At 45.6% G+C, this 19,538-nt stretch overlaps 3 protein-coding genes across 5 annotated transcripts in view; 1 reads left to right on the top strand and 2 right to left on the bottom strand.

The window, feature by feature from the left end:
* The first annotated feature begins 33 nt into the window (after positions 1–33).
* Positions 34–2,790, top strand: parp16 (poly (ADP-ribose) polymerase family, member 16). The gene is made up of 7 exons (XM_087797371.1): positions 34–114; positions 587–817; positions 1,254–1,391; positions 1,451–1,657; positions 1,716–1,887; positions 1,945–2,089; positions 2,535–2,790. Exons 2-7 carry the CDS (start codon positions 629–631, stop codon positions 2,668–2,670), a joined length of 987 nt encoding a protein of 328 aa, XP_087653497.1. The 5' UTR covers positions 34–114; positions 587–628; the 3' UTR covers positions 2,671–2,790.
* Positions 2,791–2,830: 40 nt separating this feature from the next.
* Positions 2,831–9,145, bottom strand: ctdspl2a (CTD (carboxy-terminal domain, RNA polymerase II, polypeptide A) small phosphatase like 2a). Its single transcript, XM_087797370.1, has 13 exons — positions 8,982–9,145; positions 5,981–6,192; positions 5,734–5,863; positions 5,311–5,457; positions 5,023–5,253; positions 4,863–4,956; positions 4,605–4,716; positions 4,450–4,536; positions 4,325–4,387; positions 4,179–4,258; positions 3,966–4,092; positions 3,807–3,902; positions 2,831–3,744 (listed from the first exon to the last, which is right to left on the bottom strand). Exons 2-13 carry the CDS (start codon positions 6,164–6,166, stop codon positions 3,679–3,681), a joined length of 1,419 nt encoding a protein of 472 aa, XP_087653496.1. The 5' UTR covers positions 6,167–6,192; positions 8,982–9,145; the 3' UTR covers positions 2,831–3,678.
* Positions 9,146–12,313: 3,168 nt separating this feature from the next.
* The window catches only part of sqor (sulfide quinone oxidoreductase), a 15,812-nt gene continuing 8,587 nt past the window's right edge, over positions 12,314–19,538 (bottom strand). For 2 of the 3 annotated variants that reach the window (XM_087797987.1, XM_087797986.1), the window contains exons 7-10: positions 19,138–19,321; positions 17,847–17,914; positions 12,943–13,121; positions 12,314–12,887 (exon numbers count right to left, since the gene is read on the bottom strand). In XM_087797987.1, coding sequence (XP_087654113.1) covers positions 12,830–12,887; positions 12,943–13,121; positions 17,847–17,914; positions 19,138–19,321 — 489 coding nt within the window. In that variant the 3' untranslated portion in view covers positions 12,314–12,829. The other variant, XM_087797988.1, reaches the window with a different exon arrangement.

The raw sequence follows: 19,538 nt of genomic DNA, 5'->3' as shown, positions 1-19,538 counted from the left end.
ACAAAAGACATCTTTTCTCCAGTACATTCGTGTCTCTTTTCCCACTGCACACAAACGCACCAGCGCCCCGAGCCTGACGTCACTTCCGTGTTGCTATGAGTTGATCCAGAAAAGGTAGAGAAAGTTTCGTATAAACATGTTTGTCACGAGAAATGGTTGATATCGAGATTTTTCAAATGATTCCTTGATCTGAATGTTGTTGGTTGTGAACGTTTTGTCGCCCGTTTGTTGACTGAAGCTAGCTTCGAATGCTAACTCGGCTAACACACAGTCTTGGAATACAAAGTTATATTTATGGTTATATTTATAGTTATAGTTCTAGTTCTAGTGAGTGTAAACAACAATGTCAATATCGTGTCCCATCATGAATGTTTCTTACACTCCTACAGTGGACGATATTGTGAACCTTTCATGTCATTTATCATTTTTACTGATTCCATGACAAATATTTACAACTATTTCCATCGTTAACTTTATATTAAACTTCTTCAAAAGCGTCCACAGGAGGTTGAACTAAGTTACTGTCAGGATTGTCCAGATGTTTATGTTCACAGATTGAGGTTAACACTGAACATTTCTCCTCCAGAGGAACATCCAGAGGAACATCCAGAGGAACATCCAGAGGAACATGCCGCCGTCAGTGCCGCCCTCTCAGGTGCGCGAGCAGGTGTGTTCGTGTCTGCACAGAGATCCAGTGGCTGCTGACCTTCGCTGCAGCCTCTTCGTTGCTGCTGCTCTTCACTACAAGAGAGACTCACTGCTGCGGCCGTTTCCTCCCAAATACATCCGTGAAGACGCCAAAGACTTTGATGAATTGGTGGGTTGTTTATTTCAAATATTCTCTAATATGTTCTTCTAGAAATGTTTCTTCTCGTTCATGTCAGTGGACTGTAGTTGCATCTTCATGTGTTCACTCACAAAATGTTCCTCCAAATATCTTTTGCAAATGATGATGTCATGGTTATTTTGACAAATGATTTGATGTTTATTAATTAGATAAAGTTTCTAAAAAAAATGTTTCACTTGTCCGTAATTAAACTGTGATTAAAAAAAGAAACTGTAAAACACAACGTAAACAAACGTTGTACGGACAGGATTAGATATAACTTTATTGATCTCTTGTGATCATTCTTTTAGGAAATATGTGTCCAAAGTGCGATTTTCTTGAAGAAAACGTAGCAGAACCTGATGTCTGTGTTAATGTTTGCTATAATTCTACGTATGTTTGTATAATGAAGGTATTTTATCCTCAGCTGCTGGACGTGAATTCGTTGCCGGGAGCGAGAGAACTGGTCAGACTGCGAGCCGGAGAAGGAGAGACTCATCTGGCTCTGGTTCACTGGATCCTCTCGTCGAAGAGCTTCGCTGTGAAGACGCTGCAGAAGGACGAGGTCTTGAGAGTCGATCTAGTCTTTGCACTTCAGTCTCGTCACGTCTCTTGTGTTCTCAGTTCTCCAAACTCTGCAGCTTGATGGACAACGACGGGATATTCGTGCCAGTTCCAGACTTCCTGTTCGAGCTGGAATACTGCGAGCAGATGAACGCGAGGTTCGAGAAGACCCGAGTGGACCGAGACGTCTTCTATGCATTTCATGGCAGCCGTTTGGAGAACTTCCACTCCATCATCCACAACGGACTCCACTGCCACCTCAACAAGGTAACATCATGAGAGGGTTAGGGTGAGCAGACACACTAGATCAATGTCACTCTTGCAGAACTCTGTGTTTGGAGAGGGAACCTACCTCACCAGTGACCTCAGCATGGCCGTGCTCTACAGTCCTCACAGCAGCGCCTGGCAGCAGAGCCTTCTGGGTCCTCTGCTCAGCTGCGTGGCCTTGTGTGAGGTCATCGATCATCCCGACGTGAAGTGTCAGGTGAAGAAAAAAGGTGAAGAGTGGTTGAATAGTTTGATGACTCTGAGCTGAACGAGCTTCATCGTTCTAGATTCTGAAATGATCGATCGCCAACGTTCACGAGCCAGAAACAGCGAAGGAGGCGACGTCCCCCAGAAGTACTTTGTCGTCACCAACAACCAGTTGTTGCGTGTCAAGTACCTGCTCGTCTACTCGCAGAGGAGACACATGACCAGGTGAACTAACGGATGGACGGATGAGTGGACGGATGAGTGGATGGATGGATAGACATAGTTGTTGAGGTCACTCCCTAGATGTTAGACACGTGTGCAGTAAACTGTAGAAAATCATGATATATTATATTTTACAATATAGATACTAGATGAGATCTTCTGTGAAACTAATCAAGAAAACACTGCTCACGTCGACCATGAAAACATCTAACAAGTTCTACACTTTAACTACTGGACATGTTCTCAAGCTATAGTTTCACTTTGAGACTCATCACTGGTTAATGGCACCGTGAGTGAGATGTTCTGGCCCATGAATCTGGACTCGTGGTCCTGAGGTCCCTGGTTTAGACACACAAGTCATCCAGGAGTAGCTGCAATAGATCCAGTCTAGCATTAAAGACCAAACATGAGGTTGAAAAGACTCATATCTCAGTGACTTGTTCACCAGGCGCTCCCGCGGTTCCTCGTGGCTCCTCAGACACCACTTTGCCATCATGATGGGTCTGTACCTCCTGCTGCTCGTGGTCATCGGTGCCTTCAACTCCAACACCTTCATCTCCTTCTGTACGCGCTTGTTTAGGTGACAGGTCGCCCTCGTCCTCAATTGATGTCTTCTGTCTTTTCTACTTGGATTAAAAAAGACATTTTAATCTTGAGAAACTCTTCTGTGTAGTTTTGTGACATTAAAATCTTTTTTAATCTTCTTTTGGTTTTCTTTGGTGATCCAAGCATATGATGCACATGTGATCGTTGATAAAAAAGGTTTATTTTGAGGGAAAACAATCGATTAACACTGAATACAACAGGAGTGATCATTCAATAGTCAAAACATACGACTTCTACATCTTTTAAAGATCCCACACAACAAGACTCTTGGTAAAACAACAACTTTGTGTTGGTCGTTTGCTGGTGCTACAGTCTCTTATTCTGACCAGAACTCTAACAACAGGTTCCACGCCTGCTGTCTTTACTTACAAAGGATTCCAAAGTGCGAGCTGCCTGGACCTGCCGTGTTCCTCCACACGGTCAAAGTGGACTCCGGGTACAAACCCACAAAATTCAGTGAAATTATGAATCGGCCTTTATGGCTTGTATTCAGTTGATGCGTCTTTTCTACAGAATTGGTTTAAAATATCACTTTAGAAACCTCGTAAAAGCCCTCAGAACCTTCGGAGGATTCTCGGCCTGAAGCGTCACAGGAATCCTGGAGGCAGAAGTTCAACAGAAACACTCGTGTGATGACTTAGAAAAACAACCAGATCGAAGAATTCTTACTAAAATCCAGAAACAATCGACTTAAAAACCTGGAGAGAAAAAAAAAATCATATGTACACATTTACAGGTCAATAGTGAATATTCTACACTTGCATCAGAGCAAGTCCAACATTGCAAGACATTCTTTTTTTTTTTTTAATCCAAAAGTGTTGTAAAGAAGATTCTTTTAAGTCTTATCAATGCATCAAAACATCCAGAACATTTCACTCAAGCATAGATTTCTTTTGCATCATTAGAAATACTAATAAAACGGCGACACTTTCATCCTTCAGAGTTTTAAAGGTCGATACCAACTTGAGCTAAAGAGGTTCTGATGGTCAGTCGGGAGGAAGCAGGTCGTGCAAACGAAAGCGTTCTCGGACGTGCGGCCGGACGTCTTCATTCTGGAAGACGATCACATGTGAGTCAACAAATCCAACCTTCCCTCCTGAAGGTCCACAAGTACCATTTCCACGAGCTTCTCCAGGAAGGGAACCAGCTTCAGGAGCTCGTTGTCGTTCCGATCCACGAACCAGCTCTCGATGGGAATTCCATTGGAAAGCTGCAGACGGACGAGATAAGGTGTCACACGAGGCTTCATGTTCAAAGGAACCTCATCTTCTACCTGATACGCAAAGGCCTGAGGTGAGTTGTCGATGATGATGGTCTTGGAAAGATCTCGACCCAGGATGTTGAGGTCCTTGATGTAATTCCCTTGAACGCACACGCAGTGCTCGCGGAACAGTCGATGTCTGGAAATAACATCAACACTGAAACCTACTCGACATCAGATGAAAGTCATTGGTTCTATTCCCTCAGTGGTTCTCCACGAGCTCACCTGACCAGCTGCTTCTTCGGATCCAGGATGTTGAGCAACTTGTCGGCGTAAACCTTCTTTGAGGCTGTGAAGAGGATGATCTGGAGCCATGAAGCCAAACACAAGTTAATCTGACGCGTCAGTAGAAGCAGACAAACCTCTCTCACCTCATACATTTGAGACATCCGCTCGAGAAACTCACGGAAAAAAGGCCTTAACCGAACGTACACCTGGAAAAGAGAGTCCAGGATGAGTTCAGGGGGTTCAGGGTCACAGGAGGACGCAGGTGTACCTGATAAATCACGTCTTGGAACAGAACCGGGAAAGTCAGAGCTGCGTCCTCGAGCTCGTTGAGACTGCAGTGAACCAGGGTTTCATCCTGCAACACAAAACTACTTCATGGCGAAGTTCAAAATGTGAACAAGAAACTTCTAGAAGCAGACTGACCAGATCCAGCACCAGGGAGAACTCAGGTGTGCTGCGGGTCTTCAAAGGTAACGCTGGTTTACGCGTCAACTGCTCCTCGGTCAGCGGAGGAACATGCTTGATGAAGAAGTACCTGAACAGACGGAAACAAAACAAATGGTTGAAGGTTCGACTTAGAAAAGATGGCTCGATTAAAATACATGTAAATCAATGGCGCCATCTAGTGGACGCTGTGTGAAACATCATCAGATAACAGACATTAATGATAAATATGCTTACGGATCAAAAACCTCCCAATCCTCCTCGTATGATGTTTCCGGAGGAGCTGAAGCTAAAGTGTGAGCGTACGTGGCGTCCGGGACACAACCAGGAGCTGAAGGTGAATTTAAATGACTTTACAGAAAACATATTGATGACAATAAGACGTTATGGATGATACCTGTGAGGGGGGGCAGGTCCGTCTCCGTGGCGATCTCTGCTTCCTCGACACTGGAGTCTTCAGTGAGCTGCAGCCTCTGAGGCGACACCTGGGAGGTGGCGTGACATGGAGGAACATCCTCTGTGGAAGTGAGGGTGCTGCTGGGCATCTCCTCCGCCTGCTCCATGTCCAGCTGCTTCATGATCTCCTCCGCCTCCATGGCCTGACCCGGAGAGTCTGAACCAGGCGTGGCTGCAGAAGGGATTCAAAGTCAGTCGTTCACACTGAAATGATCCGACATTTTCTCACCAGTTTTTGTTGCTGGTGAGAAGAAGTTGAAGACGGGAGAGAAGATGGTTCCCAGCAGGGTTGTGCGAGGAGGACTGCTGGCCACGTCCACAGAATCCTCCAGTTTGCCATTTTGTTTGATGGGTTTAGTGTTGCAGGACACAGTGTCTGGAGAACAACAGGTGAGAGCAGAGACAAACTTTGATGAAAGCTGTGGCGACGACAACAGAAGATGAACAGAGACGACAGGCTGAAGGAAAAGTAAAAAACTAGGTTCCATTAAGTGTCGTGATCGTGAAAGACTGACTTCCTATTATTATGAATTCTCAGAACCAGATTTCAACTTTTAAAAAATCATCAGTATTTTCATGATGATGAACAAAAACACACAAACACGCTTCCATCATAATGAAAAAACACAGCAGTGAGTTCGAGTCGTTGCACCTTTTGTTGGGCTTTTCCGACAAACCCTGGAGGATGATTTGTTTGCAAGGCCTCGGGTCTGAGGTGTTGAAGTGATGAGATCAGAGTTACAATCCATGCGGCTTCTCTTGGCAGGAACATCCTGCTCCACCTGCGAAACAAACCTGGAAGTTAGCATCGGTGCACGACAACATGGTCATTATTGTGATCAACAGCATGTTTGGACCACATGAGGGCGGAGCTTTGTCATGAAGACACCAGCACTGACCTTGACAGTGTTCCCACGAATGAACTTCTTGATGGTGGAAAACAGGCCGGTCTCATTGTTCTGCATTTTGCCTCGACCTCGCACAGGAGACGCTTCTACTTCACAGTGTTTCCGTTTGGCCGGCGGTGGAGGTGCTCGGCGGTCCAGGTGTGGCTGCTGAGGAGCTTTACGCACTCTCAGCCTCATCGTTCTCCAGCGTCACATAGAAGGATCTGTCAACACATCAGCCGTTACACTGTCCATCAAAAACATTGGGTTCAAATCAGGGGTTTGAATCGTGTCCTGAGATGTATCGATAGAAAGTTCTATTAATGACATGATGAAGAAACACATTTCTCTAAAGTATAACCTTCATTTTAAAGCTTGGTCTTAGATTAGATTGACTTTATTAATCCCTCTGGAGATCTCCTTCGGGAAATTAAGTTTCCAGTTCACAGCAGACAATAGAAGGTGCAGAAGTTTCATAAAGGCAAGAACAAAGTGCAAAAAAAAGACAAAGTGCAAAGAGCTAAGAATCATAGAATGACATCACACTGTTGCTCTGCTCCTGCCCCCAAACTGACAGTGATACAGTCTAATAACACCAGGAATGAATGAGTCCCTGAGTCTATTAGTGTTGCATCCTGGGAGGAGCATTCGTGCTGCATCTGCTTCTCTGTTCATTGATGTTCAGAGGACGATGTCAACATGTTTGTCCAGAGATCTCATCTTTGAGGTGTTCAAGAGGTTCCTCTCACTCCAGTCCAGAAGGCACAGATCAGACTCATGTACTGGTCCTCGCCGTTGTCCCTGATGCATCCAACAATGATGCATCCGACAATGATGCATCCGACAATGATGCATCCGACAATGATTCATCCGACAATGATTCATCCGACAATGATGCATCCGACAATGATTCATCCGACAATGATTCATCCGACAATGATTCATCCGACAATGATGCATCCGACAATGATTCATCCGACAATGATTCATCCGACAATGATGCATCCGACAATGATTCATCCGACAATGATTCATCCGACAATGATGCATCCGACAATGATGCATCCGACAATGATTCATCCGACAATGATTCATCCGACAATGATTCATCCGACAATGATGCATCCGACAATGATTCATCCGACAATGATTCATCCGACAATGATTCATCCGACAATGATGCATCCGACAATGATGCATCCGACAATGATTCATCCGACAATGATTCATCCGACAATGATGCATCCGACAATGATGCATCCGACAATGATTCATCCGACAATGATTCATCCGACAATGATTCATCCGACAATGATTCATCCGACAATGATGCATCCGACAATGATGCATCCGACAATGATGCATCCGACAATGATGCATCCGACAATGATTCATCCGACAATGATGCATCCGACAATGATGCATCCGACAATGATTCATCCGACAATGATGCATCCGACAATGATGCATCCGACAATGATGCATCCGACAATGATGCATCCGACAATGATGCATCCGTCAATGATTCATCCGACAATGATTCATCCGACAATGATGCATCCGACAATGATGCATCCGACAATGATGCATCCGACAATGATGCATCCGTCAATGATTCATCCGACAATGATTCATCCGACAATGATTCATCCGACAATGATTCATCCGACAATGATGCACCCGACTATGATGCACCCGACAATGATGCATCCGACAATGATTCATCCGACAATGATGCATCCGACAATGATGCATCCGACAATGATGCATCCGACAATGATGCATCCGTCAATGATTCATCCGACAATGATTCATCCGACAATGATTCATCCGACAATGATTCATCCGACAATGATGCACCCGACTATGATGCACCCGACAATGATGCATCCGACAATGATGCATCCGACAATGATGCATACGACAATGATTCATCCGACAATGATTCATCCGACAATGATGCATCCAACAATGATGCATACGACAATGATTCATCCAACAATGATGCATCCGACAATGATGTATCCGACAATGATGTATCCGACAATGTCAGTGTCGTCATCAACTTCTGGACGAGACTCAGAGTTGTAAGGTCTGAAGAATAGATGGTGAAGAAGAGACGTAGCTGTGTTTGTGTTTCTTATGTTTGAGCCTTTTAGCATTTTTTAAGTTGAAGGTATTTTTTAAATGTATATTTCTTTTGACTGTTCAGGCGCTTTACAAATAACTATTACTTACTGTCTTTATCATAAGTTGATCTTCTCAGCTGTCATGCAACAGCTGAACTATACAATGACATTATTTGATATGAAGAAAGTATTCTTCGCAGATGTTCATACTAATGTGAATGAAGATTGTTGAATGTGTAAAATAAAGAAGGACAAATATCTCCTAAACGTTAAAAAATAATTTATTCCAACAGTGAATTATGAAGAAACTGTTTCTTTAAGTGGTAAAGGTTATAAGTTAATGAAATGTACTTCAAATGTAATGGACATGTTATGAGATTTGAATAAATCTATCTTTATGACAAGAGTCACATTAAGGTCAGATGTTATGTTAAGTTGACCAAAGACAGAAAAACGATCATAAAAATAAGCCTCGAGTAACTATAGACTAACAACAGTATCAGCGAACACACGGTGGGTTTACACGACACTCTGTGCTCGATTATTATGGTATGTTTTCACTTTGACTGTTTATTTGACGTGAACCAGGTGCGTCAGTGGGTTCCGTGGCTAACAGTTAGCATCGAACTGGCTAACTCTAGTTAGCACGGAGCTAACGGCAGCGGAGGGTCGACGTGACAAACGCGAACTAATTCAAACAAATCTCGCCACAAACACGACGTTTCAGTGAAGTGTTGACCGGTCGGGGTGAAGTCCGCCTTCAAGCCACCGCCGCTCGGTTCGCTTCATGACTATTTTACCCAGACTACGCCCCCTTCCCTGACTAGCTTGCTAGCTAGCAACAGGAATGCTACAAACATGTTTGTTTACAGATCTGGACTCACTGGAGAAAAGAAGCGCCTCCGCCGCACTGATGCTCCTCGGCTGTGTGGCCCCTGAGTCCAGTGAGGGGCCGTTAGAGGGGCCGTGGAGAGAGTGAGTCGCTGAAGCAGCAGCTCAACCATCCACCAGGTCTGCAGACGCCATTTCCCGCCTCATCACAGACATGACGTCAGTGCTGCGACACACGCGAGCGGATCAACGTGTCAGTGCGAGTCGATATGACGTCATGTGAGTCAATATGACATCACGTGAGTCAATATGACGTAATTATGATATCATGTGAGTCAATATGACGTCATGTGAGTCAATATGACATCATGTGAGTAAATATGACGTCATTTGAGTCAATATGACATCATGTGAGTCAATTTGACGTCATTATGATATCATGTGAGTCAATATGACGTCATGTGAGTCAATATGACATCATGTGACTCAATATCACGTCATTATGATATCATGTGAGTCAATATGACATCATGTGAGTCAATATGACGTCATGTGAGTCAATATGACGTCATGTGACACAATATGACATCATGTGAGTCAATTTGACGTCATGTGACACAATAGGACATCATGTGAGTCAATATGACGTCATGTGACACAATATGACATAATGTGAGTCAATATGACATCATGTGAGTCAATATGACGTCATGTGACACAATATGACGCCATGTGAGTCAATATGACATCATGTGAGTCAATATGACATCATGTGACACGATATGACATCATGTGAGTCAATATGACATCATGTGATTCAATATGACATCATGTGACACAATATGACGTCATGTGAGTCAATATGACATCATGTGACACAATATGACGTCATGTGAGTCAATATGACATCATGTGAGTCAATATGCCATCATGTGACACAATATGACGTCATGTGAGTCAATATGACATCATGTGAGTCAATATGAAATCATGTGACACAATATGACGTCATGTGAGTCAATATGACATCATGTGAGTCAATATGACATCATGTGACACAATATGACATCATGTGAGTCAATATGACGTCATGTGAGTCAATATGACATCATGTGAGTCAATATGACATCATGTGACACAATATGACATCATGTGAGTCAATATGACGTCATGTGAGTCAATATGACATCATGTGAGTCAATATGACGTCATGTGAGTCAATATGACGTCATGTGGGTCAATATGACGTCATGTGACACAATATGACGTCATGTGAGTCAATATGATGTCATGTGAGTCAATATGACGTCATTTGAGTCAATATGACATCATGTGAGTCAATTTGACGTCATTATGATATCATGTGAGTCAATATGACGTCATGTGAGTCAATATGACATCATGTGACTCAATATCACGTCATTATGATATCATGTGAGTCAATATGACATCATGTGAGTCAATATGACGTCATGTGAGTCAATATGACGTCATGTGACACAATATGACATCATGTGAGTCAATTTGACGTCATGTGACACAATAGGACATCATGTGAGTCAATATGACGTCATGTGACACAATATGACATAATGTGAGTCAATATGACATCATGTGAGTCAATATGACGTCATGTGACACAATATGACGCCATGTGAGTCAATATGACATCATGTGAGTCAATATGACATCATGTGACACGATATGACGTCATGTGAGTCAATATGACATCATGTGATTCAATATGACATCATGTGACACAATATGACGTCATGTGAGTCAATATGACATCATGTGACACAATATGACGTCATGTGAGTCAATATGACATCATGTGAGTCAATATGCCATCATGTGACACAATATGACGTCATGTGAGTCAATATGACATCATGTGAGTCAATATGAAATCATGTGACACAATATGACGTCATGTGAGTCAATATGACATCATGTGAGTCAATATGACATCATGTGACACAATATGACATCATGTGAGTCAATATGACGTCATGTGAGTCAATATGACATCATGTGAGTCAATATGACATCATGTGAGTCAATATGACGTCATGTGAGTCAATATGACATCATGTGAGTCAATATGACGTCATGTGAGTCAATATGACGTCATGTGGGTCAATATGACGTCATGTGACACAATATGACGTCATGTGAGTCAATATGATGTCATGTGAGTCAATATGACATCATGTGAGTCAATATGACATCATGTGACACAATATGACATCATGTGAGTCAATATGACATCATGTGAGTCAATATGACATCATGTGAGTCCATATGACGTCATGTGAGTCAATATGACATCATGTGAGTCAATATGACATCATGTGACACAATATGACGTCATGTGAGTCAATATGACGTCATGTGAGTCAATATGACGTCATGTGAGTCAATATGACGTCATGTGACACAATATGACATCATGTGACACAATATGACATCATGTGACACAATATGACGTCATGTGAGTCAATATGACGTCATGTGAGTCAATATGACGTCATGTGACACAATATGACGTCATGTGAGTCAATATGACGTCATGTGACACAATATGACGTCATGTGAGTCAATATGATGTCATGTGACACAATATGACATGTGAGTCAATATGACATCATGTGACACAATATGACGTCATGTGAGTCAATATGACGTCATGTGAGTCAATATGACGTCATGTGACACAATATGACGTCATGTGAGTCAATATGACGTCATGTGACACAATATGACATCATGTGACACAATATGACGTCATGTGAGTCAATATGACGTCATGTGAGTCAATATGACGTCATGTGACACAATATGACGTCATGTGAGTCAATATGACGTCATGTGACACAATATGACGTCATGTGAGTCAATATGATGTCATGTGACACAATATGACATGTGAGTCAATATGACATCATGTGACACAATATGACGTCATGTGAGTCAATATGACGTCATGTGAGTCAATATGACGTCATGTGACACAATATGACGTCATGTGAGTCAATATGACGTCATGTGACACAATATAAAGTCATGTGAGTCAATATGATGTCATGTGAGTCAATATGACGTCATGTGACACAATATGACGTCATGTGAGTCAATATGATGTCATGTGAGTCAATATGATGTCATGTGAGTCAATATGATGTCATGTGAGTCAATATGATGTCATGTGAGTCAATATGATGTCATGTGACACAATATGACGTCATGTGACACAATATGACGTCATGTGAGTCAATATGATGTCATGTGAGTCAATATGATGTCATGTGAGTCCATAAATCTGATCTTAACATAGAGGGACCAGAATTCATTAATTAAAAAAATGAGTAGTTTAATTATTGTTTTTTCAATAACTGTTTTACATCTTTAACATCTTTTAACATCTTTAACATCTTTTAACATCTTTAACATCTTAAAAACATCTTTAACATCTTTTAACATCTTTAACATCTTTTAAAATCTTTAACATCTTTAACATCTTTAACATTTTTAAACATCTTTAACATCTTTTAAAATCTTTAACATCTTAAAAACATCTTCAAAAACATCTTCAACATCTGTTTCCTTCACTGCTCTTCTTCACAGCCTCATCGCTCCTGAACGAATCACATGATTGATCAACGAATCACATGATTGATCAACGAATCACATGATTGATCAACGAATCACATGATTGATCAACGAATCACACGATTGATCAACGAATCACATGATTGATCAACAAATCATTGATTCCATCATAACAAACGCAGCATCAATAATATCGTAATAAATCAAACATAATAAAAGTTTCTTTTGGATCAGGAACAAAAGAGGTCCACCTCCCCTGATAACCAGAAGCATCTGAAGCTTCAGGTTTTCATTTCATTCCGAGGTGCAGGATCTTCCTGTAGGGGCCGGGCCCCCCCCACAGGCCCCTGCAGAGGAGTGAGACATTAGCGAGGCTCAGATCCAACATGGATGTCGTCGTACCTGAGGAGGCCGTGCCAGTACAGGTGAGGCATCACGTCCACCTTCATGTGGTACATGGTTCGTCGCTCCTTGCCCTGGTCGACTGGGAACGTCTCCAGAGGTTGACCGTTGTAGTCGAACTCGGCCAGAATCACCGACTTGTAGCTCGTCACGAGAGGACACGACGTGTAGCCGTCGTACTGCAGACATTCAATCAATCACTGTTTCTGACGTGAGTGACACGAGAGTGACACGAGTGACACGAGAGTGAAACGAGAGTGACACGAGTGACACGAGAGGACACGACGTGTAGCCGTCGTACTGCAGACATTCAATCAATCACTGTTTCTGACGTGAGTGACACGAGTGACACGAGAGTGACACGACTGACACGAGAGTGACACGACTGACACGAGAGTGACACGACTGACACAAGAGTGACACAAGAGTGACACAAGTGACACGAGAGTGACACAAGAGTGACACGAGAGTGACACAAGAGTGACACGAGAGTGACACAAGAGTGACACAAGTGACACGAGAGTGACACAAGAGTGACACGAGAGTGGCACAAGAGTGACACGAGAGTGACACAAGAGTGACACGAGAGTGACACAAGAGTGACACAAGAGTGACACGAGAGTGACACAAGAGTGACACGGGAGTGACACGAGAGTGACACGAGTGACACGACTGACACGAGAGTGACACGAGTGACACGACTGACACGACTGACACGAGAGTGACACGAGAGTGACACGAGTGACACGAGAGTGACACAAGAGTGACACAAGAGTGACACGAGAGTGACACGAGAGTGACACGAGTGACACGGAAGTGACACGACTGACACGAGAGTGACACGACTGACACGAGAGTGACACGACTGACACGAGAGTGACACGAGAGTGACACGAGTGACACGACTGACACGACTGACATGAGAGTGACACGAGTGACACGAGAGTGACACGAGAGTGACACGAGAGTGACACGAGTGACACGAGAGTGACACGAGTGACACGAGAGTGACACGAATGACACGACTGACACGAGAGTGACACGACTGACACGAGAGTGACACGACTGACACGAGAGTGACACGACTGACACGAGAGTGACACGAGAGTGACACAAGAGTGACACAAGAGTGACACGAGAGTGACACGAGAGTGACACGAGTGACACGGGAGTGACACGACTGACACGAGAGTGACACGACTGACACGAGAGTGACACGACTGACACGAGAGTGACACGACTGACACGACTGACACGAGAGTGACACGAGAGTGACACGAGTGACACGAGAGTGACACGACTGACACGAGAGTGACACGACTGACATGAGTGACACGAATGACACGAGTGACACGAGAGTGACACGAGAGTGACACGAGAGTGACACGAGAGTGACACGGGAGTGACACGAGAGTGACACGAGAGTGACACGAGAGTGACACGAGAGTGACACGACTGACACGAGAGTGACACGACTGACACGAGAGTGACACGACTGACACGAGAGTGACACGAGTGACACGAGAGTGACACGAGAGTGACACGAGTGACACGAGAGTGACACGAGTGACACGAGAGTGACACGAGAGTGACACGAGTGACACGAGAGTGACACGAGAGTGACACAAGAGTGACACGAGAGTGACACAAGAGTGACACGAGAGTGACACAAGAGTGACACGAGAGTGACACGAGTGACACGGGAGTGACACGAGAGTGACACGAGTGACACGAGAGTGACACGAGAGTGACACGAGAGTGACACGAGTGACACGAGAGTGACACAAGAGTGACACGAGAGTGACACGAGAGTGACACGAGAGTGACACGAGTGACACGGGAGTGACACGACTGACACGAGAGTGACACGACTGACACGAGAGTGACACGACTGACACGAGAGTGACACGACTGACACGAGAGTGACACGAGAGTGACACGAGAGTGACACGAGAGTGACACGAGTGACACGACTGACACGAGTGACACGACTGACACGAGTGACACGACTGACACGACTGACACGACTGACACGACTGACACGACTGACACGACTGACACGAGAGTGACACGACTGACACGAGAGTGACACGAGAGTGACACGACTGACACGAGAGTGACACGACTGACACGAGAGTGACACGAGTGACACGAGAGTGACACGAGAGTGACACGAGAGTGACACGAGAGTGACACGAGTGTGACACGACTGACACGAGAGTGACACGACTGACACAAGAGTGACACGAGAGTGACACGACTGACACGACTGACACGAGAGTGACACGACTGACACGAGAGTGACACGAGAGTGACACGAGAGTGACACGAGTGACACGAGTGACACGAGAGTGACACGAGAGTGACACGAGTGACACGAGAGTGACACGAGAGTGACACGAGTGACACGAGAGTGACACGAGTGACACGAGAGTGACACAAGAGTGACACAAGAGTGACACGAGAGTGACACGAGAGTGACACGAGTGACACGGGAGTGACACGACTGACACGAGAGTGACACGACTGACACGAGAGTGACACGACTGACACGAGAGTGACACGACTGACACGAGAGTGACACGAGAGTGACACGAGAGTGACACGAGTGACACGACTGACACGAGTGACACGACTGACACGAGTGACACGACTGACACGACTGACACGAGAGTGACACGACTGACACGAGAGTGACACGAGTGACACGAGAGTGACACGAGTGACACGAGAGTGACACGAGTGACACGAGAGTGACACGAGAGTGACACGACTGACACGAGAGTGACACGAGTGACACGAGAGTGACACGAATGACACGAGTGACACGAGAGTGACACGACTGACACGAGAGTGACACGACTGACACGAGAGTGACACGACTGACACGAGAGTGACACAAGAGTGACACAAGAGTGACACGAGAGTGACACAAGAGTGACACGAGTGACACGGGAGTGACACGACTGACACGAGAGTGACACGACTGACACGAGAGTGACACGAGTGACACGGGAGTGACACGACTGACACGAGAGTGACACGACTGACACGAGAGTGACACGACTGACACGAGAGTGACACGAGTGACACGACTGACAGGAGAGTGACACGAGTGACACGAGAGTGACACGAGTGACACGAGAGTGACACGAGTGACACGAGAGTGACACGACTGACACGAGAGTGACACGACTGACACGAGAGTGACACGAATGACACGAGTGACACGAGAGTGACACGAGAGTGACACAAGAGTGACACGAGAGTGACACGAGAGTGACACGAGTGACACGGGAGTGACACGACTGACACGAGAGTGACATGACTGACACGAGAGTGACACGAGAGTGACACGACTGACACGAGAGTGACACGAGAGTGACACGAGAGTGACACGAGTGACACGAGAGTGACACGAGTGACACGAGAGTGACACGAGAGTGACACGAGAGTGACACGAGAGTGACACGAGAGTGACACGAGTGACACTGGAGTGACACGACTGACACGAGAGTGACACGACTGACACGAGAGTGACACGACTGACACGAGAGTGACACGACTGACACGAGAGTGACACGACTGACACGAGAGTGACACGAGAGTGACACGAGTGACACGACTGACACGAGTGACACGACTGACACAAGTGACACGACTGACACGACTGACACGACTGACACGAGAGTGACACGACTGACACGAGAGTGACACGAGTGACACGAGAGTGACACGAGTGACACGAGAGTGACACGAGTGACACGAGAGTGACACGAGTGACACGAGAGTGACACGACTGACACGAGAGTGACACGACTGACACGAGAGTGACACGACTGACACGAGAGTGACACGAATGACACGAGAGTGACACGAATGACACGAGTGACACGAGAGTGACACGAATGACACGAGTGACACGAGAGTGACACGAGAGTGACACGACTGACACGAGAGTGACACGACTGACACGAGAGTGACACGACTGACACGAGAGTGACACAAGAGTGACACAAGAGTGACACGAGAGTGATACAAGAGTGACACGAGTGACACGGGAGTGACACGACTGACACGAGAGTGACACGACTGACACGAGAGTGACACGAGTGACACGAGAGTGACACGAGAGTGACACGACTGACACGACTGACACGACTGACACGAGAGTGACACGAGTGACACGAGAGTGACACGAGTGACACGAGAGTGACACGACTGACACGAGAGTGACACGAATGACACGAGTGACACGAGAGTGACACGAGAGTGACACGAGAGTGACACGACTGACACGACTGACACGAGAGTGACACGACTGACACGAGAGTGACACGACTGACACAAGAGTGACACGAGAGTGACACGACTGACACGACTGACACGAGAGTGACACGACTGACACGAGAGTGACACGACTGACACGACTGACACGAGTGACACGAGAGTGACACGACTGACACGAGAGTGACACGAGAGTGACACGAGAGTGACACGAGAGTGACACGAGAGTGACACGACTAACACGAGTGACACAAGTGACACGACTAACACGAGTGACACAAGAGTGACACAAGAGTGACACGAGAGTGACACGAGAGTGACACGACTGACACGAGAGTGACACGAGAGTGACACAAGAGTGACACAAGAGTGACACGAGAGTGACACGAGTGTGACACGAGAGCGACACGAGAGTGACACGAGAGTGACACAAGAGTGACACGAGAGTGACACGAGAGTGACACGAGAGCGACACGAGAGTGACACGAGTTTAATTCATCAACATGTTCATCAACGACCTCCTTCTGTAGACTATAGTGAGAAGATTGAATGTTTAAATTGAGCAAACAATGATCCTGAAGACCTGCAGAGCAACATTCCCAGGAGGTGTGACTGACCTTGGTGTTGGGCGTCTCGTTCTTCAGAACTTGTCTGATGGTTCTGTGCAGGACGGACGACTGAGCGGCTGGAAGCAGATCAACTCTGAGTTATTATCACTGAAGGTTCTTCATCATTTCATCTCAAGCAGCTTCACTTCAGGAGACGTGACTCCATGAATGTTGAAGCATCGATGACTCATTCAATAACAAGTCATTTGAGTTTATGTTCAAACAAGTCTGTCGGGAACATTCCAGTCACGAAGAGACACACCTGTTCATGTTAAATGTTGCTATGAAACAGTGTCTCACACACATGTTGGACTCTCTCACACACATGTTGGACTCACTCAAACACATGTTGGACTCTCTCACACACATGTTGGACTCACTCAAACACATGTTGGACTCTCTCACACACATGTTGGACTCACTCAAACACATGTTGGACTCTCTCACACACAAGTTGGACTCACTCACACACATGTTGGACTCGCTCACACACATGTTGGACTCACTCACACACATGTTGGACTCACTCACACACATGTTGGACTCTCTCACACACATGTTGGACTCACTCAAACACATGTTGGACTCTCTCACACACAAGTTGGACTCACTCACACACATGTTGGACTCGCTCACACACATGTTGGACTCACTCACACACATGTTGGACTCACTCACACACATGTTGGACTCTCTCACACACATGTTGGACTCACTCACACACATGTTGGACTCGCTCACACACATGTTGGACTCACTCACACACATGTTGGACTCTCTCACACACAAGTTGGACTCACTCACACACATGTTGGACTCACACACATGTTGGACTCTCTCACACACATGTTGGACTCACACACATGTTGGACTCACTCACACACATGTTGGACTCACTCACACACATGTTGGACTCTCTCACACACATGTTGGACTCTCTCACACACATGTTGGACTCACTCACACACATGTTGGACTCCCTCACACACATGTTGGACTCACTCACACACATGTTGGACTCACTCACACACATGTTGGACTCACTCACACACATGTTGGACTCTCTCACACACATGTTAGAGTCACTCACACACATGTTGGACTCTCTCACACACATGTTGGACTCACTCACACACATGTTGGACTCTCTCACACACATGTTAGAGTCACTCACACACATGTTGGACTCTCTCACACACATGCTGGACTCACTCACACACATGTTGGACTCTCTCACACACATGTTGGACTCACTCACACACATGTTGGACTCTCTCACACACATGTTGGACTCACTCACCGACCGCTGCGGCCGTCTTGGACGTGGGCAGGTTGGTACAGTCGCCGATGCCGAACACGTTTGGATATTTCTTGTGTTGCAGAGTTTCCTTGTCCACGTCCAGCCAGCCGGCCTGATCCGCCAGACGACTGTCCTTCAGCACCGGACTCGGTCCCATGGGTGGAGTGACGTGAAGCATCTCGTACTACACAAGGACACACACGTCTTCACACTAGTGTCTCACTTGTTCACACAATCTTCATCTACACAAGGACACACACGTCTTCACACTAGTGTCTCACTTGTTCACACAATCTTCATCTACACAAGGACACACACGTCTCCACACTAGTGTCTCACTTGTTCACACAATCTTCATCTACACAAGGACACACACGTCTCCACACTAGTGTCTCACTTGT

Source organism: Callionymus lyra, chromosome 8 (genome assembly GCF_982586985.1).
Source record: "Callionymus lyra chromosome 8, fCalLyr1.hap1.1, whole genome shotgun sequence".
Taxonomy (NCBI): domain Eukaryota; kingdom Metazoa; phylum Chordata; class Actinopteri; order Syngnathiformes; family Callionymidae; genus Callionymus; species Callionymus lyra.
The sequence above is the reverse complement of the archived record's forward strand: the minus strand, read 5'-3'. Positions and strand labels throughout refer to the sequence as shown.

Excerpts from the sequence above, each read along its gene's own strand:
- parp16 (XM_087797371.1), top strand. The coding sequence starts at position 629 with ATGCCGCCGTCAGTGCCGCCCTCTCAGGTGCGCGAGCAGGTGTGTTCG. Across the intron at positions 818-1,253 it reads CCAAAGACTTTGATGAATTG|CTGCTGGACGTGAATTCGTT; the intron begins GTGGGTTGTTTA and ends TTTTATCCTCAG. Across the intron at positions 2,090-2,534 it reads CAGAGGAGACACATGACCAG|GCGCTCCCGCGGTTCCTCGT; the intron begins GTGAACTAACGG and ends CTTGTTCACCAG.
- ctdspl2a (XM_087797370.1), bottom strand. The coding sequence starts at position 6,166 with ATGAGGCTGAGAGTGCGTAAAGCTCCTCAGCAGCCACACCTGGACCGC. Across the intron at positions 4,957-5,022 it reads GGACCTGCCCCCCCTCACAG|CTCCTGGTTGTGTCCCGGAC; the intron begins GTATCATCCATA and ends ATTCACCTTCAG. Across the intron at positions 4,093-4,178 it reads CCGAAGAAGCAGCTGGTCAG|ACATCGACTGTTCCGCGAGC; the intron begins GTGAGCTCGTGG and ends TGTTATTTCCAG.